The sequence below is a fragment of the Pagrus pagrus genome (genome assembly GCF_965226575.1).
Source record: "Pagrus pagrus genome assembly, chromosome: 1".
NCBI lineage: Eukaryota > Metazoa > Chordata > Actinopteri > Spariformes > Sparidae > Pagrus > Pagrus pagrus.
This window is the reverse complement of record NC_140185.1, coordinates 27863991-27887620: the sequence shown is the minus strand read 5'-3', so window position 1 is coordinate 27887620 and position 23630 is coordinate 27863991. Positions and strand designations below refer to the sequence as shown.

Below are 23630 nucleotides of genomic sequence, written 5' to 3'. Positions count from 1 at the left end.
ATCACAAATGCCTTGTGTTCCCCAGGTGGGATCTAGAGGTCATGGTGGGGAAAAATGTTGTGGTACTATTCTACTTGGATGAATGAATGAATGGATGGATGTAATATATTCTGTGTATGGTAATGTGGTCTTTCTATGATTGCAGCATGAAGAGCTCCCCTCCTGACGCTTCAGAGTCCAGCGACAGCCTGCAGCTTGAAGGTACAGTAATGTTTCCTCTGAAATGTCAGCATAATGTAGTTCAGTTAATATTTCATCTTCATACCAGAGTACACTAATTTTGAAAATTCTGTGCTGAATTTTTAGTTTTTTGTTGTCGTATATTCTGTTTTCTGTTATTATTCCCCCCTCTGTGGCAGGGAAACAAAGAAATATTCATTATAAAAAAATGTGTGGTGAAGTCATTCAGTTCTTCATTACTCTACCGTTGAAAGAGCACAAATTCAATCTCACAAATGTATTAAGCGACCTTTTAATATAACCTTCTTCCACATGAAAAAGATTTTCTTTTTTCAATACTCACATAGCCTCAGAAGCTGATGGAGAGGATGCAAATCAGACACAAAATTGATGTGACACAACAGATAAACGTCGGCCACTGCCATCTGTGACTGTCGTCTTCTTTGCAGATGGTCTGCGATAAATCAGTGCATCCCAACTAATTACATTGCATACACCATCCGCTTATACGCAGCTGTTTGTCCAGTTCATGTTTTAAAATGTTGGGATGATTTTTCAGGTGGTTCAAGGGGCAGACATGACATTTTCTATTTCCCTCTAAATCATATGAAGTATCTGTTCGTCCTCTCTATATTCAGTCTGTGTGGTTGATGTCAGCATAACTAAGCAACAGGCCTTGCATAAGCTGCAGACTTAGCTACAGCTCATTTATGTTCATAAATTATTTTTCTTTCCAGAATACGTGGCGCTGTACACCTACGAGTCTCCGGAGCCTGGTGATCTGACATTTAGAGAGGGAGATACAATCTTGGTGATCAAGAGAGAGGGCGAGTGGTGGAACGGCTCTATAGGCAACCGCACAGGCCTCTTCCCCAGCAACTACGTCAAACCAAAAGAGGCTGATGTAAGAACACTCAACACATAATAACATACATTGCGGTGTTGAATTGCAATATGTTGCAAGGTCTTCCTGTTCTCGCTGTGTTTTTTGTCCTTCTACAAGTTTGTAATGATGATGTTATTGTAATTTTTCAGGCATCAAGCACATCTGGAAAGAAGAAGCCAGGTAAGCTCAACGTCTGTGACTCTCACATAAGCACACAAATGCCTGGTTTTGCAATTTGCTGCAATTTTAAGTTGCATTTGTGTCTTTTGTATGCACAGAGATCGCCCAGGTGCTCAGAGCTCACTCCTCTGCAGGCCCCGAGCAGCTGAATCTTGAAAATAACCAGCTCATCGTCATCCTGAACAAGAACCCCTCTGGCTGGTGGCTCGGAGAACTGCAGGTCAGTGTTCAACTGCTGTTCATAGAGGATTTTCAGTGGGTCCTGAGTACTGTAGATAACTTCAGAGGGTCATTTATTCAGTTTATCTGTTACCTTTAACATCACTGTAACAGCCAAGTCAAGTTTGCTTTTGCTCGAAACTTGTTACGCTGCTTTGCAAGATGAGAACTCCAAGCTGCACGCTAAATTAGACACCCTGGAAAACTTCTCCAGGAGGAATAATATAAGAGTTACGGGTTTGGAGGAGAAAGTCGAAGGAAACCACCCCACTGCTTTTATGGAAAAGTTCCTGATCGAGGTTTTTGGAGAGGACAGTTTCGCTCGCCCGCCTGTGATTGATCGTGCCCACCGCACTTTAAGACCGCCGCAGCCGACTGGTCCTCCGCGGGCGATGGTGGTCCGGATGCACTACTACCAGACGAAGGAGCAGATTCTACGGATGTCGTACGAGAGAGGCCAGCTGACCTACCGAGGAGCAAAGATCAGCTTTTACCCCGATCTCAGCGCTGATTTACTACGCCGGAGAGCCGCTTTCCTTCCAGTCAAAAAGCAGCTGAGAGAGGCAGGAGTGAAATACTCCCTACTACACCCTGCAAGGCTCCGGTTCGTTTTCAACGGGAAGAAGCAGGAATTCGCTGACCCTTCCAAGGCGGCTGCTTTTGCCAAGTCCAATATTCCTACGGTGGGCACGGCGAGAAACGACGGGGAGTGATGCTGCCCGGGCAGGTCGCGGCAGGCGGTAAGGTTGAAGGGGAAAAAAGTGGACATGATTGAAACTAAGTGTGTACTAAATGACAATATTGAGTGGTTTTAAGTTTATTTACCCTCTGTCTAGTGAGGAGAGTTAAGGTGTAAGCTGTGTTGAGCTAAGATACACCTCTTGTGCATGTGTGTTTTCTGGGGTTTTAGGGCACTTAGTTTGGGTAAGTGCTGGGACGGGGGGGTGGGCATACTCTTGAGTCATTATAATGTATATTATATTATTATTATTATTATTTTTTCTTTTTTTTCTTTTTTTTTCTTTCACTCTTTCTTCCTTATATTACTCTATTGACATACACTTATTATCGCTCCTATCATTATTACTGTGATCAAAAAGTATGAGCTCAGTTAAGATGAGTGGCAGAAAAGTTAAGTTCATCTCTTGGAACGTAAAAGCACTGAACCATCCTGTAAAGAGGAATAAAGTGTTAGCACATTTAGATCAACTTGGTGTAGGAATAGCTTTCCTCCAAGAGACTCATTTATGTAGGGCAGATGTTATGAGAATTCAGAGGAGTTGGGTGGGTAAAGTCTTCCATTCTAAGTTCAATTCTAAGGCTAGGGGTACAGCCATACTGGTACACAAAGCCGTTACCTTTGAAAGCGACAAAATAATTGCAGATCCAGATGGCAGGTTCATTATTGTTACCGGTCAGCTTTTAAGTAAGCCTGTCATTCTTGCTAGTGTGTATGCTCCCAACTGGGATGACTGTAACTTTATTAACAATTTTTTCTCTACTATCCCTGATGTCAATAATCGTCAGTTGATTATTGGGGGGGACTTCAATTGTGTGCTCTGCCCCGGTCTAGACCGCTCATCACTCATCCCCTCCCCCCTTTCCAAAACTGCTGCAGCTATTAATAATTTTTTGGACCAGTATGGTATGGTTGACCCTTGGCGCTTTCATTTCCCTAACAGTAGGGCTTTCTCTTTCTTTTCGCCAGTCCACCATACGTTTTCTAGAATCGACTTCTTTATTTTAGATTTTAGGCTTTTACCCCTTTCCACCCCACCTATTTATCACGGTATAGTTATATCCGATCATGCCCCTCTTTCTTTTGAACTGAGTTTTCCTGATCAACCTGCCCTATATAAATCATGGCGCTTGAACCCTCTATTGCTCTCCGAGGGTGCATTTGTGACATTCATTCAAAAACAAATTAGGACTTTTATTGAAACAAATGCCTCTCCGGAAGTATCTCATAGTACCATATGGGAAACACTAAAAGCTTACCTACGCGGCCAAATTATTGGATATGCTTCACACACTAAAAAAGCTAGGATGGCTAAATTAGAAGATCTGTCTGCCCAGATTTTGAAGCTAGACAACCAATATGCCTCAGCACCCACCGCTGAACTCTACCAACAACGGATTCGTCTACAGACAGAGTTTGATTTAGCTTCCACTTCAAAAGCAGAACAGTTGTTATTGAAATCTCGACATACATTCTATGAGTTTGGCGACAAGGCAGGCAAGCTTCTCGCTCACCAAGCCCGCCAGGCTGCAGCCTCGCGCCAGATTATCCAAGTTAAGACCACCTCGGGCGTGGTGACGACAGACCACAAGGAGATCAATGATTCTTTTGTGTCATTCTATACAAATCTATACACTTCAGACTGTGACAATAGCGCTTCCGATTCTTTTTTTTACAATTTGACACTGCCATCCCTTGTTGACTCTCAGAAAAGTGACCTGGATTCCCCTCTGACGTTAAAGGAAATTTCAGATTCCATTTTAAGTATGCAATCTGGGAAATCCCCCGGACCGGATGGGTTCCCAGTAGAGTTTTTTAAAAAATTTGCCAAGGATTTATCCCCATTAATGCTGTCTATGTTTAATGAATCAGTTTCATCTGGTCACCTCCCTGAAACCTTGAATCAGGCCTTTATTTGTCTCCTACACAAAAAGGGCAAAGATCCTTTGTGTTGTCAGTCTTACAGACCAATTTCCCTTTTAAATTTAGATTATAAAATCCTGGCCAAGACTCTCGCTAGGCGGCTCGAAAATGTTCTCCCAGATTTGGTGCTGTCTGACCAAACCGGATTTATTCGTAACAGACACTCATTTTCTAATATTCGGAGGCTTTTTGATATTATTTACTCTCCCACCGGGTCTGATGTCGCCGAATGTGTAATAAGCTTAGATGCAGAGAAAGCTTTCGATCGGGTGGAGTGGGAATATTTATTCATGGCAATGAGGAAATTTGGCTTTGGCAAGGATTTCATTTCTTGGGTTGAACTGTTATATGCCTCTCCCTTAGCTTCTGTTAATACAAATAATTTACAATCAAAATATTTCTCACTATATAGAGGCACGAGACAGGGTTGCCCACTGAGCCCTCTTCTATTTGCCCTGGCAATAGAACCCCTTGCTGCTTCCCTACGTCAGTGCCAGGCAATTGAGGGGATAACCCGAGGGAATACTACACACAAACTTTCTCTTTACGCTGATGATCTTCTTTTGTATATTGCTGACCCAATCTCATCATTGCCACATGTTCTGTCAAGATTAGAACAATTTGGAAGGTTTTCAGGTTACAAATTGAATTTACAAAAAAGCGAATTCTATCCCATTAATTCATCAGCTCTAAATATACCTTCTGCTGTTTTTCCATTCAAGAGAGCGCCCTATCATTTTACATACCTTGGGGTAGTGGTACCACGATCCTTCCGTAAGCTATATAAACTAAATTTTACACCATTACTCGATCGGTGCAAGCAGGATATAAGTCGGTGGCGTGCATTGCCTCTTTCGTTGGCTGGCCGGATTAATCTAATAAAGATGAACATCCTCCCCAGGTTTCTTTACTTATTCCAAAGTATTCCAATTTTGATTCCGAAGAAACATTTTTTGACATTGGATCAAGTCTTAAGTGCTTTCATATGGGATGGTAAGAACCCTCGTATTCGTAAATCTTTTTTACAAAGACCGAAAAAATTGGGAGGGATGGCAATGCCTAATTTCCTTTATTATTACTGGGCTAGTAATATACAAAAGATTATGATATGGGCTAAGTGTGGTCCCGGTGTGGAAGCTCCTGCTTGGGTTAAATTGGAATCTTTTAAATTGCAACTCCACTCGCTGATAACGGCTCCTTTACCTCTTAATTCTGGCTCCTTTGAGAACCCCGTAGTTGCCCATACCATAAAGATCTGGGTTCAATTTCGGAAACATTTTGGATTGCAAAGCGCTTCACTGCAGGCTCCTATCCTTTCAAACCATCTTTTCACCCCCTCCATGTCAGACCTGGCGTTCCGGGCCTGGCATGGCAATGGAATTAAGCTTGTTCAAGATTTATATGTAAACAAGATATTTGCTTCCTTTAGGCAACTTTCAGAGAAGTACTTACTGCCCCGTTCCCATATGTTTCGGTATCTGCAGATTAGACACTTTGTTCAAAGTGGTTATCATCCCTTCCCTGCTCAACCGCCAAACACACCTATTGATATCCTTTTAGCAGCGGACACTGATCTCAAGGGCGCCATCTCCTGGATTTATGGGATAATTGACGCTATCAATCCTCAAACTCTGATAAATTTAAAATTGATTTGGGAACAGGATTTAGGTTTGTCATTTGAAGATGATCAGTGGGATTTAATCCTTGGGCGAGTGCACTCCTCATCTCCCTGTGCCAGGCACGGTCTAATTCAGTTTAAGGTACTTCATCGTCTTCACCTCACTAAAGAGAAACTAGCAAAGATATATCCAAACACCGATCCCACATGTGAGCGATGTAAATCTTCTACCGCCACCTGGTTACATATGTTTTGGTCATGCCAGCGGCTTCAGACGTTTTGGGAAAAGATCTTTGGCTCTCTTAGCGACATTTACAGTATTAAAATGAGTCCTCAACCCATCATTGCTCTTTTTGGGGTGATGCCCAGAGATACAATATGGCCGGCTGGGTTGCATGAAGTGATCGCATTTACAACTTTGCTAGCTCGCCGCCTTATACTTCTCAACTGGAAGAGACCAGTCCCACCGTCTCATACTAGATGGCTAAAAGAGATCATGTTCTATTTAAAGCTTGAAAAGATCAAATTCACATTGAGGGGAGCTGCAAATAAATTTGAAAAAGTGTGGATGCCTTTTCTCTCATATTTTGACAACATTACCCAAATTACAGATTGGGCGGATTCGTAATGTATGGAGTAGTGCCATAAGTGTGTATCCCTTGTCAGAAAGAGTGGTTTCAATTTGATTTCATTTATTATTATTTATTTTTATTATTATTATTTTTATTTTTTTTTTACTGTATTTTATTTTAGTATTTACTTATTGTATTATTACTGTTATACTTATTCATTCCTGTGCTATTATAATTATTACTATTAATTCATTTACTTTACTTACTACTTTTATTTATTTTTATTTTTATTTTTTGATGTTATTTATATGCATTTAATTGTACATCAAGAGGGGGGTGGGGTGGGGAGATATTTATATATTTCAAGGTTGATTTTGTAACTGTTTTTATAATGTAAAAACTCAATAAAAAGAAGTTTAAAAAAAAAAAAGTTTGCTTTTGCTCTACTAGACTGAGAGTTGCAGACAAATGTTATCTTTTTCAAGCTTTTATTCATTACTTTCAGTTTTTCCAACAATGTAGCCACTACTTATTAAGCTCTTTTCTCTAATACTTTCAGGTAAATGTAAGTGTCAACGGTTTCTAGCTGTCTATTTCAACCATTTATCCCATAATTTAAGGGGGCTCTTGAGGCCAGTAATCCAGCAGAACAATTAGAGGAATGTCTGAGAAATAAACAGTATGTTCTGCTGTTTATTATCTTGCGACGTGTCAGATTTATTATATGATTTCTGATCCCCAAGCTTGGAAGCCACTGCACAGCTGGAGAACTGCGTGTGATTATCTTTTCTGACTCTAGGCCCGTGGCAAAAAGCGTCAGAAGGGCTGGTTCCCTGCCTCTAATGTCAAAATCCTGGGATCCAGCAGCGGCAAGTCCACACCTGCACCCCCACCAGGTAACACTTTTACGCAAGTCAGGTGAAGACGGGGGGGGGGGGGGCGCAGAGCAATGAAGAGCAACAGACAACTCTCACACACACACCGGTCCTCTTCTCTCTCAGTCTGTCAGGTGATCGCCATCTACGACTACACAGCCGCCAACGGGGACGAGATGAGCTTCTCCAAAGGTCAGCTGATCAATGTTTTGGACAAGAACGACCCCGACTGGTGGAAAGGAGAGCTCAACGGGGCCACTGGTCTCTTCCCCACCAATTACGTAAAGATGACCACGGCAGACTGTGACCCCAGCGCGCAGTGTAAGTAAATCCCTGAAACATCATACGTGAAGGGAAATATGCACGTTTAAAACGGAGATGCCCTTCGTCCATGTTGCTTTAAGCCATTTACTAATACTTATCCTTTGTTCGTCTATACAACCCCGACCTGCCATCACTGATGTTTTCTCCATCCACCCATCTCGTCATCTGTATATCCTCTCTTCTCACTGACTATTTCACTGTTTCCTCTGTTTTTTCCCCCACCTCCTCCCTCCCTATCCAATCTCTACTCTTCCCTCTCTCTTTCTCTTCATTCCTCGGCCTCTGTCTCTTTCTCCCTCTAGGGTGGTAGAAAGTCCTCTTCCTCCTCCTCCACCTCCTCTTCCTCTCCTACTCCTGACTTCAGAGAGACCCACTATTGCACATTGCTCTGAAGGGGCAGAGTGTCTGGACTCCCTGTCTACTAACTTCTGCCACTGAGCTAATGTTACTGTGTGTGTGTGCACGCGTGTGTGAGAGAGATAGAGAGAGAATGAACATGTGTATGTTTGACAAAATGAAGGTCCTGTGTTTCCTGTGAGTGAATCAGGACCTGAAAAAACTCTGTAATGACTCTCAAAGCTGATTCTGTGAGTTGTTTTGGACTTTGGTGCCTTTTGTGATTTCCTCGGTCTTTGTTTTGATGTGAACTGATGCTGAATCATCATGCGATTGATGAGAAAATACATCTGAAGCAGAGGGATAGTGTGTCTCTCTGTGGCTTGTCTCTTCTTTCCTTTTGTATTTTCCCCATTTCTATTCATGCAACATCCCGCTCATTTCTCCTCATCTTTTCTCTTCACCTCTTTGCCTTTTCTTTTTTACTCTCCAATTTAGAGAGTTAAGCTCACACAGGGCCCACTATTCGTCTCTGTCTCACCTCAGAGATGTGTCTGTATTCAGACACAATGTGCAACTTTTGCTGTCACTTTTTAAGCCTTGTTCTTTAACCTCCAAGCCTTTGGATATCTTGAGATATAATGGACCCAGCACTCCTGCACTTGTCTTAAAAACTGCTTAAATGAAGGAATGACGTGGCATTTGACTTTTTACCTTCATCAGGGATACTGAACGTCCAGGAAGGACTAAAGCAATATGTTCAGGATTGAACATAAACTTGAGTGGAGAGCATGCTAAAAATAAATCAGTTTGTCGGTCTCTACTAAACAGATGTTTAGTAGATGTAGCTTTAAAATTTCAACCCTCCCTTTGCTTTCATATTATGTGAACTCTGTTAACTATAACCATTTTGCAGTGGACCTTTGATTTATGCCTTTGAAAAGCTTCTGTTTAGCTTAATTTAGACAGAAAATTAAACAAGCAGAAGCTTACAGATTTTCCTCTATGTTTAAAAGCCATAATTGGGTCGGCTGTTATCAGGAATATAAGAAAGGTTTGAAGTGACATGAAGCGACTCTACACCATATGGCTAACTGTTTCAAAGCCACTGACGGACATAAACTTTGCCTCCAGGGGTGATGTCACAAACTGCTGCTGCACCTTTTGACTGAATGCTGATTTGCTGCTGCTGCTGCTGCTGCTCTCAAAGTTTTCTTATGTGCAGTCTGTTAATAGTGATTTAAAGATAACATCATAGTCATTATTGTCAACAACTGGAGAAAAAACAAATCTATGCAAGCTTTACTTGAGATTCTGTGACTCCTGCTGCGCAGTCTGATGAATACTGAGGTACAGCGACATCAAGAAGATAAATCCAAAATGCTACAATACAGTTTGGTTGTCTTTTGTGCAACAAAAGCAAATTGCTGCTAAAGAGCTATTTTTTTTCCTTTCATTTAATTTAAAGCTTACTGGATTCAGTTTACCACAAACCTGCCTCAGATCTGTGAAAGGCTGCAGTAACATGGGTTGAACCGCAATGACAGGAAGCTGCTTAAAGAGTTCATACTGCAGTAGCAGGGACTGTTGGCACAACAGATTTGACAAAATATATAATGTCAATATCTGAAGATAGTGTAACTATTTTTGAAGATGTGTCTTAATATATTTTCAGATTCTGAAGTAAAACGTAAAAAAATAAAGATTGATTTGAGATGACGGTGTTTTATTATTCTGAAATGAAATATCAGTCTACACTTCAACGATGTGTGTGCATGTGTGTGTGTTGTACGTAGTGTTTGTATTGTCAACACAATACACATGATTAAGATGGACAGATATACGGTATACGAACAGCCTTTTTAACCGTTACACTCAGCTTAATTCAGAGTACAGGTTACTTCAACGGAGCTGTGATTATACCAGGTATCTTGAAAATATTCCCCATCTCCTGCACTTATTTCAGTGGCAGGAGTCACTGATAACCAGGGGAAGAACCACATGCTTTTTCTGTGTCAAAAGGTGAGAAAGAAAAAAGGAAAGAATCCGCCTTCCTGTTTTGGTACAAACAGATTTGGTCTAGGAGAAGTTTTAGTCGGATACCAGCGACGAGAAGATAACAGCAGAGACGGAGAAGGAGACAGGAGAGACAGGGAGGCAGGCAACAAACTAAAATACATGGAGGGACAAACCGGAATCGTAGCTATGGATTTACAGAGCAGATTTAACTTTCTAAACCTTTGGGATGAGCCAGACGATGAGGGAGAGGAGAGAGAAGGGCCGATGAGGGAACTGTCAGCTAATATGGGACCCTCACAATGGGCTAATGGGTACCCTGTATCAGGTAAGTGTGTGTGTGTGTGTGTGTGTGTGTGTGTGTGTGTGTGTGTGTGTGTGTGTGTGTGTGTGTGTGTGTGTGTGTGTGTGTGTGTGTGTGTGTGTGTGTGTGTGTGTGTGTGTGTGTGTGTGTGTGTGTGCTGATCTAACATAGTCTCTAGTTTCCATTTCCATCTCTCTTCTTCTTGTTCCTCTTTGTTGTCTTACTCATTCTTTCTGAAAGCGGCAGTAATGTGCAGCACCATCTTTGTTTTTTTTCCCATCCAAACGTCCAGCAGGAGGCAGTAAATGCCGTGCTAAAGTGTTGCTGTGGTTTAAGTGGTGGTTTGATTTTGGGTTGAATGCATCTGTACAAAAATTCAGCCACCACAAACCTCCCTCTTGTGTGTTCCTCCCCTCCTGCAGGGTGTGCAGACCTGAACAGTCTGGACTCGATGAGCCCCCAGGAGAAGAAGAGACAGGGTTACATCCATGAGCTGATACAGACTGAGGAGAGATACGTGGAAGACCTTCAGATAGTGCTGGAGGTAATAGACACATGTCCTGCTAATTAAATCATAGACTAATATACACAGTATACAATGAGGCAACCTTTTTCTTTCTGTCTGACAGCTTCATGTCTGTATCGGTGTGTGTGTTTGTGTAGGTTTTCCATAAGCCTATGTCAGAATCGGGCCGGGTGAAGGATGCAGAGATGGCCATGATCTTTGTCAACTGGAAAGAACTGCTGGCCTGCAACACTAAACTTCTCAAGTAAATATCACAGTGAATGAGATCGAGAGGGGACAGTCAGTCTGATATGAGTGTATGGATCTTATACAAGTGCAGCTATTTTAATGTTGTGGCTGGGAGGGAAATACACATCAGCCTGTCTTTAGATACCCCAGTTGTGCACTGAACCGCGCTGATGTTTCCAGAAGTTTTAGCCTTCAGCCATATTCAAACACAAATTTTTATGTTATACCTTTTTCTTAAGAAGACCCCTGTTAAAGCTAAAGGACAGATACATAACATAAAATAAGCTCAAAAAACTGAACACCTTTATATAATGAGTTAGCTGATTAAGTCAACAAAATAAAAACATACAGGAGGTGGTTACCTTATTATTTGACCTTCCTAAAAGTCATTTACAATGTGTGTGCAGGGCACTACGTGTTCGTAAGAAGACGGGCGGGGAGAACATGCCAGTGCAGATGATCGGAGATATTCTGGCCGCGGAGCTGTCCCACATGCAGCCCTACATCCGCTTCTGCTCCTGTCAGATCAACGGAGCCGCTCTGCTACAGACTCGCATCGACAACGAGCCGGACTTTAAGAACTTCCTCAAGGTAGGAAGGAGAGGGCTCCAAATCCGATGTGAAACCACGGGGGCAGTATCACTGCTGCTGATTGTGTCTCATGAAGGCAGAGAATTCTTTCAAGGACCGTTTTTTTGTTCATTATAATATAAATTTTGAAAACAAGATTGTTAATGTGTTTAAATTTTGTTTTTTTGTCCCCATCAGAAAATTGCCACAGACTACAGGTGTAAGGGCATGCCGCTGTCCAGCTTCCTGCTGAAACCCATGCAGAGGATCACACGCTACCCGCTGCACATCAAAAACGTAGGCCATCGTGTTCATGAGCGTGTCTGTGTTTTGAGCTCCTCATTAAGTGGTTCAAATACTGACCGCACTGTGTGTAATTAAAACAAAAGAATGGTTTGCCTGTGTGGGTGTAATTTACTTGTGTGTGCGTGTGTTTAGATCTTGGAGTGCACCGCTGAGGGCCACACTGACCGAGGTCCTCTGAAAGAGGCTCTGGAGAGGGCTGAAGAACTTTGTCAACAGGTTTGATTCTCTCTCATGACTTCACTTGTTACTCTGACTAAATTTTGAGGTTATTTTCTACCCTGTGTGGACGGGGACGTGTCTTTGAATGTCATTTCTCCACTGACAAACCGTTTTTGACAGGTTAACGAGGGCGTGAGAGAAAAGGAGAACTCTGACAGACTGGAATGGATTCAGAACCACGTACAGTGTGACGGCGCTGCAGAGGTATTAAGCTTACTAATAAATTAATCAAGCTCATTATTTATAGATTTAATCAGTATTAGCTCGATTACCTTCAGGGTTTCTGCGGGTCCTTAAAAAGTTCTAAATATAATTTTTTGGCTGTTTTTTAAAAGGATGCACAAATTGATTGGATTATGAAGTTAATGTTATTTTTGTAAATTTGATTTGACTGCAATCTGACTTTTAAACGCGAAGAATTTGTACTGATCATGCCCTAACAAAACTACCAAAGGAAACCAGCAGGGAACCAATAACTACTAAATACTGAAGCATACCCAGCTAGTGTGTCACGATGTGGTGTGTGGGCTAACGGTGCATCTCCTCTCATCAAAAACAGCTACTTCTAGAAGTAATAAGTTAAAATTGTAACTGCCAACATTATGTCAAGTTTCGTATTCACATTGGGAGCATCACCAAAGTCCAGTCCAGTAAGCAAGCTCTGGACATGAAGTCGGTCTTAAATTGTATTAAAAATGTTACTTTTAAAGGTCTTAAATTGAAATTGTTGAACCTTCTTTATATATAATGAACATAGAAAATATCCCTCTAAAGTTTCTCTCTTTCGACAGAATCTGGTCTTTAACTCTCTCACCAACTGTTTGGGCCCAAGGAAGCTGCTCCACAGCGGCAAGGTGAGTAAAACTGCAATGTGTTTGTGGAAACCAGGGTCAGTGAACCACCCTGGTGTCTCCTCATATTCCAGAAAAGAATTAAATTTTTTTCATTTCACTGAATGAATATTTTAAAATGTTAAATGTTAAACAGACCAGACAGTCTGGGGAGTACAGGGAGATGAAATGTGGAACATCTCCGGGTCAGATCTCGGGATGTCGTGGTAACACGTAACAGAGAGTAAAACTTTCACAGTAGAGATCAGTGAGCCGGTTCATCTGAGCAGAAACCCGACAGAAGGTTGATCCACCACCGTGAATAATATCGTTATATAAACTTTTGGGTTTTGTGAATTAAATGTCTTCTGATGCTGAACAGTCGACTAAAGTAGCACCATCTTTACTGAGCGGCTGAAAGTGGAACAGAGACAATTTACAGAAGCAAAAACATGTTTTTTAAATCCCTGTACTGTTTCATTATTGTTGATTATAAATAATATGATATGTCTGTATATACCACTTCTTTCTTTTCAGATGAACAAGGTGAAGAGCAACAAGGAGCTCTGGGCTTTCCTCTTCAACGACTTCCTGCTTTTGACTCACGCAGCTAAACACCTCACCTCGTCTGGGCCTGATAAACTGTTCAGCAACAAGAATAATGTACAGCTGAAGATGTACAAGCCAGTAAGACATACAAACACTTGATTTTAATGTTTTAAAGTCTTCTTTTGAGGCAGCACTTTGTATTTCTTTTCTAAAAATCATATAAAATGTGTATTTTCCGTAGCCTGTGCTGCTAAATGAAGTTCTGGTGAAGCTGCCAGATCCCTCCAGCGACGAGCCCGTCTTCCACATCTCACACATCGATAGAGTCTACATACTCAAGACCGACAACATCAATGAGCGGTAGCTGCACACAGACGCGCGCACACACACACACACGCACAGTTTGGGTGTTTTTGGTGGCCTTTACGATTACCGTGTTATGTTTTTGTTTTCAGGACAGCGTGGGTTCAGAAGATCAAGGCTGCGTCTGAAGAATTCATCGAGACAGAAAAGAAGAAAAGGGAAAAGGCCTATCAAGGTTTGTCGCTGCACTCACACAGCCGATGGCAACCGATGTGATGATCTCTGGGTTAATCGCTCTCTTCGCGCGCGTGTGTGTGTGTGTTTGCAGCTCGGTCTGTGAAGGCGAGTGGAATCGGCAGACTCCTCGTCACCATCTTGGAGGCCACTGAGCTCAAGCCGTGTAAACCCAACGGTGAGTGTGGATAGACTCAGGTTACGAGATGCCCTTACAGTTCAGTGGACTAAGAAACACACCATGTTCTCAAAATGTTTAATCCCTGCTTCATGCTGAACACACCGCTGCATGGATACCTAATGAAGCCGGGATAAAGCCACATTTAATTATGATGCTCTGTCATCCCTTTTTTCATCAGATTACTCACAGTCAGAGGCCTTTCTGTGACCTCTACGCTGGTTATACTTCAATAATGCAGAATTTTCATTCCGTTTCATTTTTGAGCTGCTGATCCTTTCGTCTTTCTTCATTTTCTGATTTTTCTTGTCTATCCTTTCCCTCTCACTCCTTTTTTCCTGTTCTCTTTTCCATTTTCTTCATCTCTTCTCGGCCCTCCTCTCCTTTCCCCTCCCTGCCCTTGCGTCTTCTGCTCACCTGCCTTCATGTCGTCCTCCAGGTAAGAGTAACCCCTACTGCGAAGTGACCATGGGAGCTCAGATCTTCACGTCCAGGACGCTCAACGACACGCTGAACCCCAAGTGGACCTTCAACTGTCAGTTCCACATCAAAGACCTTTACCAGGACGTCCTTTGCATCACTATTTTTGAAAGGGACCAGTTTTCACCTGATGGTCAGTAACCAGATTATTTCTTCGCTTGTCTTCTCCCAACTCAAACACTTTTAAAATGTAACGATTATTTAAGGGAGTCTGGGGACTTCCTCCACAGCAAACAAAGAAGTAGACTATATTGATACTGTTAACTGTATTTCTACAATTTTAAAGGTTTACTGCTATTTTCATAAATTGAGTGCAAATGGTGGAATCGCTTCAAACAGCTGTTAAATGTTGACGCACTTAAGATACAGAGGAAGACAGGTTGGTACAGCGATGCTGCCACAAACCGACACTTTTTACAAGGAAAATAACAACTTAATGTTTTGCATTTAATGCCAAATTCACAAGAAGGAATGACTAATAATTTATATTACAGTTAACCACATGGATATCAGACAGCATGTAATCCAATCTGCCTGTTTTTGTAGCTGCTTCTTCTTTCACGGAGGACGTTATTTGAGTAGGGTGTTTGAGGTGCGGCTCAGGGCACATTCACATACACACTGCTAAAAGAATGTGGTCACATGCGGCTCAGAGCACCTCTGAATGTGGTCTGAGTGATCGGATCTCAAATGTGTCCTCAATTCGTGGGGGAACACACACTCAGGACAGATGATAATGCCAGGGCTGGACAGAGCCTCAGATTCCCACATTCACAAGAGGCTATATATATTTTGTGCGTCTGCTTAGATTCATCTCTAAATAAACCTAAACCTAAAAATCCTGAGTGAAAAAAACATAATTCTGTGTCCTTTTAAAATGTGTCTTTCTGTTTCTTCTCTCATATCAGACTTTCTGGGTCGAACAGAGGTTCCCGTGGCAACCATAAAGAAAGAATTTGAAAACAAGGGACCGATAACACGTCGTCTGCTGCTGCACGAGGTCCCTACGGGGGAAGTGTGGGTCCGCCTCGACCTGCAGCTCTTTGGCAACAAATAGCCACACAGGATGAACTGAAATAATAATGGAGTCTTCTACAGGCATTAGAATAAGGATATCTTCCTCCAGATGCAGAATAACCAAATAAGAAAAGCTGCTTTTTGTCACCTAAACAAACTCGGATGGACTCCCTTGCAACAAGACACTGGAAATGTGTCTCACACATCATGCCTTAATATTTTAATATCAGCCAGCACTAATAATACCTCTTCTGATGTCATCTGAATCTTCCAGTAGGAATTAGGGCCTGAGTGACATCATATCAACCCACCAATAGGAGTCTTTAGGAGAGAGAGGGAGAAAGCGTTGCATGACTGGTGCATCTGTTTGCACCTGCACAATATGTACTGTACACTTAAGAGGAAGGAGCACAGCCACAGTGGAGACACAGTGTGCTGTGAGGCAGAATCCGGGTCCTCTGCTGTAATAATTTATAACATTTAGACGGAGAAAAAACTGGAGAAAGACTCTTCAGAAGCAAGTAATCATACTGTTAATAAAGCAATACAGCTGTAATTCTAAAGATTCTTATCAATGCTACGTAACTAGACTGTCAGCTCTGTCTCAGAACAAGTGGTTTTTAAATGTTCAGTGATTGAGACAAACTTTGCCAAGTCTGGTCAAACAAGGCCATTTAATGAGTTAAAGTCGAGGTAACAAGTGTTATCTCTTAACTTACACAGTATGTACGTGTTGAAGATATTTTTTTGGGAGATCATGACTGTCTTAGACTGTTTTATCTGTAACATCTTCTCATAATGACTCTGAGTGCATCATAAACAGTAGATGACGCACAGCGGCACAACTTCATTCGAGACAACAGAGATGAGATGTTTTTTTTGTCAGTAGCTCTGGTCTGGAGTCAGTTTACTACTGTAGATCTCAGGATACATTGTTCTGGGTTAGTCTGTGTTTTCTTTATCTGTTGTGTGTGTGTGTGTGTGTGTGTGTGTGTGTGTGTGTGTGTGTGTGTGTGTGAGTGTGAGTGTGTGTGTGCGTGTGTGCATATGTGTGTGCATGCACTGGGAGTATAAACATACTTAATGTTTAGTTAAGATAAAGTTACATACAATTATTTTCATTCGAGAGCTCTTTATGCTGCAAGTTTTGGAGTTAACTCGTAACTTCTGGCCTTAATACAAGTCATTTTTTTAGCCCTTTAAAATCTGTCAGTTCTTTGGGATGATGTTTGTCTTGACGGGATTCTTGGGATAAATTTATTAGGTTTTTTTTTCTCTTATGTGTGCAAAATATTAGCCAAGGCCAAGTAGATTAAGTGCAAAAAAATGGCACAGGTATGAAAAGCTGTATCGATGAACGCTTCTTTCTACACCGGCTGAGTCAGCGGCTCCTGCCTTCCTCTTGTTTCTCTTTTTGGATGTGAATATTCAGAGGCAACACAGATTGGCACTTTGTCAGCAATAATAAACAGTATTTGCTCACTTGTATTCTCGGTTCTCTACACTTTAACCCTGCAAGGGAGATTTTTATTTTGTGTCATGCTCCAGTCCTCGCCTCCCTGACAGCAATGTTGTCCATCTGTGTTGCCTCAAAAAGTTGACCGTTACAAACATCCTCCAAGGAAACTCTACATGACATGGTGTGTAAAAGCTTTTAATTTATGTTGTCGGCTGACCTTTTGGTGTCTTCTTCCTTGTTTTTACTCTTTCTGTTTCTCTTTTCTAACTCTGAGCAGATATTAACGAGAGAAAAAAAAAAGTGTTGTATTTATTTCTTAATTTATGCGTGTGTGACTATCCAAAGGTTTGGAGCGACTTTGCTTGCTGTGTCATCTTGGATAATCAGCTGGCATCCACTGGGTTTGTTTTGAACGTGTGTGACGTCAATGTCGATAATGTTCTGAAGGGAGATATAACATTGAGTTGATTGATTTACTGTAAGTAGACTAGGTGTCTAGTCATGTAGTGAGGCCTGCTGTTTTGTGCTCTTGTATTCTGTTCATTCGTCTTATTCAATCAACAAAGCTCTCTTTTTAAGTCCTGTATTCACTTTGATGTTTATTTTTGAATTTGTGGAAAATGTGCAAATAGACTGGACTACCTTCCTCCTCGTCTGTGTAGGGATGTTAAAGTTTGTCTTTTGTTTTACTTTTTTTATTCTCCGCAGCCTTCTGCATTCGACTGCTGCTGTGCTAACTGAGTTTATGGCCTCTCTAACCCGCATTGTCAGATCAGCCTGGAGTCTGTAACCTGCTGTTTGTACTCACTTTTGGCCTCCATGTGGCGCTCTCTGAATCAGGGTTTCTTAAGTCAAATTAAAGACATTAAAAAGTGAATACACTGTGAAATTATTGGCTGGTTAAAGAAAGGCGACATTTACTTCTGTAAACTATCAGTGCAAAACCTCCTGCAGCCGGTCTTTATAATCTTAAGCACACTAACATATAATTTCCTTCAAAAACTTAAAAACTGCTCAAAAGGCACTGCTTCAGCCTTTTGTACATAATTACAACATCTTACCATCACAGTTACAGCAGAAGAAGACCTTTGCTGTTATTTTCTATTATTCTATTTTGTGTGGAGTTGATACACAGTAATCATGATGCAATCATTCGAGAAAGTCGCCGACAATGAGGAGAAATTACATGTTTCAGAGCCGAGGGGAGGACAAAGGGTTTTATTTCACTGCATTACAAGAACACAATGTTTCTTTTGTCCGGTGCATCAAATATGCGACTTTATCTAATTAAATAAAGTCAATATTTTGTTAAATAAATCATAAAACCTTAGATGAAAGAATTTGATGAAATTAAAATCTGAAACAAGGAAAAACATCATATTTAATGTAATTGTTAATATATTTTTCAACGGTTTCTGTTGGTGTCCAGCAGCCACAGAGTCAGTAAAGTTCAGCGTGGACTTGTCAGTGCGCACCAATAGACCTCATTAAGTCCTTCTTCACCCTCCACTGGCTTTAAGTCCACAGGAGCAACAGTGGTTATGTAACCACAGAGTGGCTCTGGAGAGGCTTCAGCAACACACACAGCTGCGTAACTGAGTCGCCCGAGTCAGCCGAGTTCAACTTTCTGTAACACCGTGCCACAGTGGTAGTAAGGGGTTTGACGCAGTGGGACTGTCGTGATGAACACGACCAGCCGCGACATTAAAACCACTGTCGGGTGATGTGAATGACATTGATCATCTAGTCACAACAGCAGCTGTCAAGGGGTGGGACTGAATAGCCAGAAGGTAAACAGTCAGGTGTTTGAAGTTAATGTGTTGGAAGCAGGAAAAAAATGGGCAAGTGACAGGATCTCAGTGACTTTAATAAGGGCGACTGCAGAGTATCAACAGAATGGCAGGTCTTGTGGTGTTTCCAGTGGTTGGTACCAAAAGTGGTTCAACTGAAGGACAACCAGTTGGCGACAGGGTCATGGGCGCCCAAGGCTCACTGATGTGTGTGAGAAGCGAAGGCTAGCCTCTGATTTCACAGAAGAGCTACTGTAGCACAAATTACTGAAAATCAATGCTTGCTATGATAGAAAGGTGTGAGAACAGACAGCGCCCATACTGAGCTTACAGGGCGCCAAATGGGTCAAAATTGATCTGGTTTTACTGTCATAAGATTGTATTTACATAACGCCTGACAGCGCTAAAACCAATTGGGTTTGGACCCACTTCACTCCTTCATGGCGACAGTAATCCCTGATGGCAGTGGCCTCTTACAGCGGCATCATGAACCCTGTCACACCGCACAAAAACTGTTCAGGAATGGTTTGAGGAACAAAACAAAGAGTTGGAGGTGGTGTCTTCCTGTCCAGGTTCCCCAGATCTCAATCTGATTGTGCATCTGTGGGATCTGCTGAAACCACAAGTACGATCCCCTTAAAGGATCTCCTGCTGTCATCTTGGTACCAGACACCCCAGGACATCTTGAGAGGTCTTGTGGAGGTCAGAGCTGTTATGGTGGCACATGTGGGATCTAAATAATTCAATTACACTTAACTAAAAGTAATTTAGTCATCGACCTACAGGAATCATATTTTTTAATTTTACACAACTTGAAATTCTGTCTCTTAATTATAATCTTCAAAGACACTGTACTAATCACAGATCACAGTCATGTAAAAATACACATTTTTATCTCCATATTAGATGCCAACAACTATGGATATAATACTGCACCACTGTGAGAAATGCAACCAGTTAAAAGAAGAAAATCTGGTTCAGTTGAATTAAGAGGCTGTGCGTTGATGTGTGTTGCTTTAATTCAATTTTGTCCCGTAACTGGAAAGCTAAAATTGGAAGAGATGAAAACCGTAAACAGATTTAAAGTCTTTAAAGTCTCCTGTTGTGATGTCTGTGTGACTGCATGTAGTCAGCGGGCAGGTCAGGTATGTCTGAGTATATACTGTTGTGTAAAGTTTGCCCTCTCTCGTCCTTCAAGAGAAAATTTACAGGTTTGGAGAGCAAAGAAACAAACTCTGGACAAACAAACGTATGCATTGAAGTGAGTTAGCAAGAACATTTTCCAGAGGTGAAGGGTTTCATTTTTAAACAGGCTGCGTTTTATTAGAGCAATAAATGCAATTTTTATTTGTGTTGTTTAAATGAGTAATAGTGAGTAACTCCGTTCAAAATAACATTTGGAAGTCATTGCCCCTCGCGGCTGGGGCCCCCTTCTTCACCCTTATGAGCGGCCCTGATAAACAATGACTCACACGACGACTAACTCACAGAGAGTCTGTGCTTCTCCTCAGCATTAGCATTCTTCAGCTCTTTGTTTTGTCTTCTTTTGTCCAGAAACGTAACTGTTTTGGTTTTGTCTCACCACTTGATTCACCAATTCTGGGTCACAGCAGGCAGCTGATTTCATTAATGAAGCTCTAATACTCGCCCTGTGCACCAGTCGAACATTTAGCGACGAATGAACCGGATGAACTGAAACAAACTCGTATTTCCTGCCAATTGAAGTTTGATTTTGCCTTCCCCTTTTAATATGTCATTCATATTTTCTTTACGACTTTCATGTAAAAATAGATCGTGACTCATAAATCGTCGTCCAGTCGGATTTTTCCTTATAAATAAATGTACAGTAAGTGTAGAGGCAGACAGCAGACAGAAATAGCAAAACGGTAAGGTAAAAGGCTGGGGGGTGGGGTGGGGGGAGTCAGGAGAGCTGGTGAGTGAGATGAAGTATAAAAGAAAAGTGCAGTAAAACAGAGGCAGGGCGTAGTTTAGAGGCAGAGGGAGAAAAAACAGATACGGAGGGAGAAATAAACACATATGGAGAGAGAGAGAGTGACATGTGCATGGAGGATGAGTCTGAGAGGCCCTCACTTCCACTTGACTCAGTCATGGGAATGATTTGATTACCGCCACATGAACAGCTGTCTTATGTAACACACGTAGACACACACACGCATGCACACATACACGCAAACAAAGAAAGAGCACAAAAGTAATGAGGTGGTCTGTGTTTTGGCCAAAAACCTACACTGAGCAGAGCGGCCTGCAGCTACAGAGAGACGGGGAATCAACAAGAGAGTCCCTGTCAGAGTACGGGGTCAGACAGGTCGCTTCCCATTGTCGAAAATAAACAAAACATAGAAATGCTCTGAGGTTTCTACACTCAGCTGCTGAAACAATTGATAATCAGGATATTAAAATAGTTCTGTTTGGTACTGAATTATAATCTGAGCCGTGGGAGAAGCATTCACATCCTTTACCTAACAAACAAAACTTGTACCAGTGAAGTGTGTCTCACCAAACTGCATTGTTTGTACCTGCGAGGTCTGAAAAATGGTAAAAAATTGGTCAAAAGATACAGTACAGTTTATTCATCGGTAGCCTACAGTTGTTATAACCATAAAAGACACATCATGGAGCCACACAGCTGAACTGACATGTTCTTTCATCGTGAACATCACTACTGTCGTTTTTTTTTCTCAATTCAATCTGATAAACCATCCTGCTGCCACTGATACACATCCAGCAGTTACAGATTAACATTATTGTTAATTGTGAGTCATGCTTCTGATTAGCTGACCTCTTTTTGCTCTGCGTTTGGTCTCTACCAACTCCTGAAGGAGAGTTCAGGCTCTTTAGCTGCTAAATGCTCCTCTGTGTTTGCCAGCTAGTTTGTGACTTTGCCTGTTTGACCTTTCTGCCTGCTGCAGCTGAAAACAGTCCTATCAGATGAGTCAGAGTGAAACAAAACAGGATAGTCGTTGTCGAGCCTTTCACATTATCACATTGTTTTCACATTGACGTTTGACACATTGTTGTATCGTTATTACAAAAATATGGATTATTGCCGCTTTAAGTATTAGTGTCTTCAGGATTTCATCTAATAGTTGTTGGTATTTGTCTTTTAATAGGATGTGTTGATCACAGAACAATGCCAGCATTATTCTTTGTTCTTGAGTAAACATATTCACATACATGTCACCACTGAATGTGGGTGTGTTGAACAAAGAAAATACATGAAGCAGAGAACTCTGAGTATTTCTGACCGGCGTGCATGTTTGATTTTATCAGTAAATATGAATTACTTTAATCCATAATGAATGTAGCCCTTTATTTTTGCTGACTGACTTGAGTTGAGACAAGACTGCCCACACTGAAGGCTCAGCTCATGAATGATGTAATGAAATATTCGTGGAGCAAAGACCGGACTGTTACTCAGGCACCCAGCACCTGAAAATCACAACTCCTGTCCCTTGCCATTTCAGAGATGACTGACAACACATTTGCACAGAGTTAACAGTCTTAATATTTCATCGCAGTGAGACGGAGGTGCAGAAAATGATGCATTATGGATGGTGAGTGGTGTGTGTGTGTGTTGTACATTCAGTATGTAGAGCAGGGTTGAGATGTGTGTTTATTTTTATTTACAAGTAAGGATGATGAAGAGGTTTTTAAAAAACAGCTGTAAAATCAATTCCCACCACTCAGCTGCACTATTAGCAGATGTTAGCATGCTAAACGAAGATGAAGGGCGTGGTTAATATTATCTGTTAAACATTAGCATGTTAGCATCGTCATTCTGAGAATGTTGGAAAGCTGATTTCAGAGCCTCTTGTGTGACTGTAGCTTCTTATTTAACCTATATATATATATATATATAAACATTACTTTACAAGTACAAGTGGTATGAAATGTTGTGCACTTCCTGTCTCCTATGTAGGCGTGGTCACTCGAGTAAACAACACATAATCATCTTCTTAGATGTATGGTTGGGCGCTCCCAGAGGCTATGAAACAAGCTGCTCTTGTGTATACCACCTTTGATACACAGATCAGATGTATCAGAGTTGAGTCGGAGTCAAACCAGAGTACACGTATAATCTCATTATCCAATTTTACCAGAGTAATTTAATTCAAGTGTTTATAGTCTGGGCTTGTAAACAAATATCCTGCCAGTCCTTCTACAGTAATTTCTTTATTAAGAGCAAGACACCAAGCAAGAAGATTCCTTCGCTTCACCCACAATAATTTGGTCAAATCGGGAGGTTTGGCCGCCTGCCTCAGGACGGCTTAAGGCCGTCCATGTTAAAGTATTAAGATCTGGCAGGCAGAGGGAGTTTTCATTGTTATGAAGCTTCTGAGCGTTTTGGATCGAGTCCAAACTTTTGTCTCATGTCTTTAAAACTAAAAAGAATATCATCATTGCAATAATCTGCGATTTCACTAATACCTTTGTTCACACACATCTTAAGGCCCGAGTCATTAGGTTCACAAGTACAAACGTTCAAAGGTTCAAACGTTCAAAGGTTCTTTAGTCGTCACATTCACAGAGCCGACGATACAGTGTGCCCTCCAGAGATTAGCTTATAGCCGATAATAGATACAAAGAAGAAGAAAATGAAAGTTAAGAAAATAATAATAACATATAGAGAGGAAGAGAAAAACATAAAATATAAAGAATAATGTATAACATGTGTAGTACATTTGTACACATTATACTTTATAGCACAAACTATACACAGACATTAATACAAATAGTGAGTGTGAAGG

General features: G+C 41.4%; 1 protein-coding gene across 3 annotated transcripts in view; it reads left to right on the top strand.

Annotated features, from left to right (window-relative positions):
• Window positions 1–17948, top strand: part of itsn2b (intersectin 2b) — a 41099-nt gene extending 23151 nt beyond the window's left edge. For all 3 annotated transcript variants that reach the window (XM_084380579.1, XM_084380578.1, XM_084380580.1), the window contains 19 exons: window positions 146–201; window positions 918–1084; window positions 1216–1246; window positions 1345–1466; window positions 7117–7213; window positions 7319–7513; window positions 10595–10716; window positions 10836–10942; window positions 11334–11517; window positions 11695–11793; window positions 11935–12018; window positions 12142–12225; window positions 12813–12875; window positions 13389–13538; window positions 13642–13760; window positions 13856–13938; window positions 14032–14115; window positions 14555–14728; window positions 15504–17948. In XM_084380579.1, coding sequence (XP_084236705.1) covers window positions 146–201; window positions 918–1084; window positions 1216–1246; window positions 1345–1466; window positions 7117–7213; window positions 7319–7513; window positions 10595–10716; window positions 10836–10942; window positions 11334–11517; window positions 11695–11793; window positions 11935–12018; window positions 12142–12225; window positions 12813–12875; window positions 13389–13538; window positions 13642–13760; window positions 13856–13938; window positions 14032–14115; window positions 14555–14728; window positions 15504–15652 — 2170 coding nt within the window. In that variant the 3' untranslated portion in view covers window positions 15653–17948. The remainder of the gene's footprint in view (window positions 1–145; window positions 202–917; window positions 1085–1215; window positions 1247–1344; window positions 1467–7116; window positions 7214–7318; window positions 7514–10594; window positions 10717–10835; window positions 10943–11333; window positions 11518–11694; window positions 11794–11934; window positions 12019–12141; window positions 12226–12812; window positions 12876–13388; window positions 13539–13641; window positions 13761–13855; window positions 13939–14031; window positions 14116–14554; window positions 14729–15503) is intronic.
• Window positions 17949–23630: the final 5682 nt, after the last annotated feature.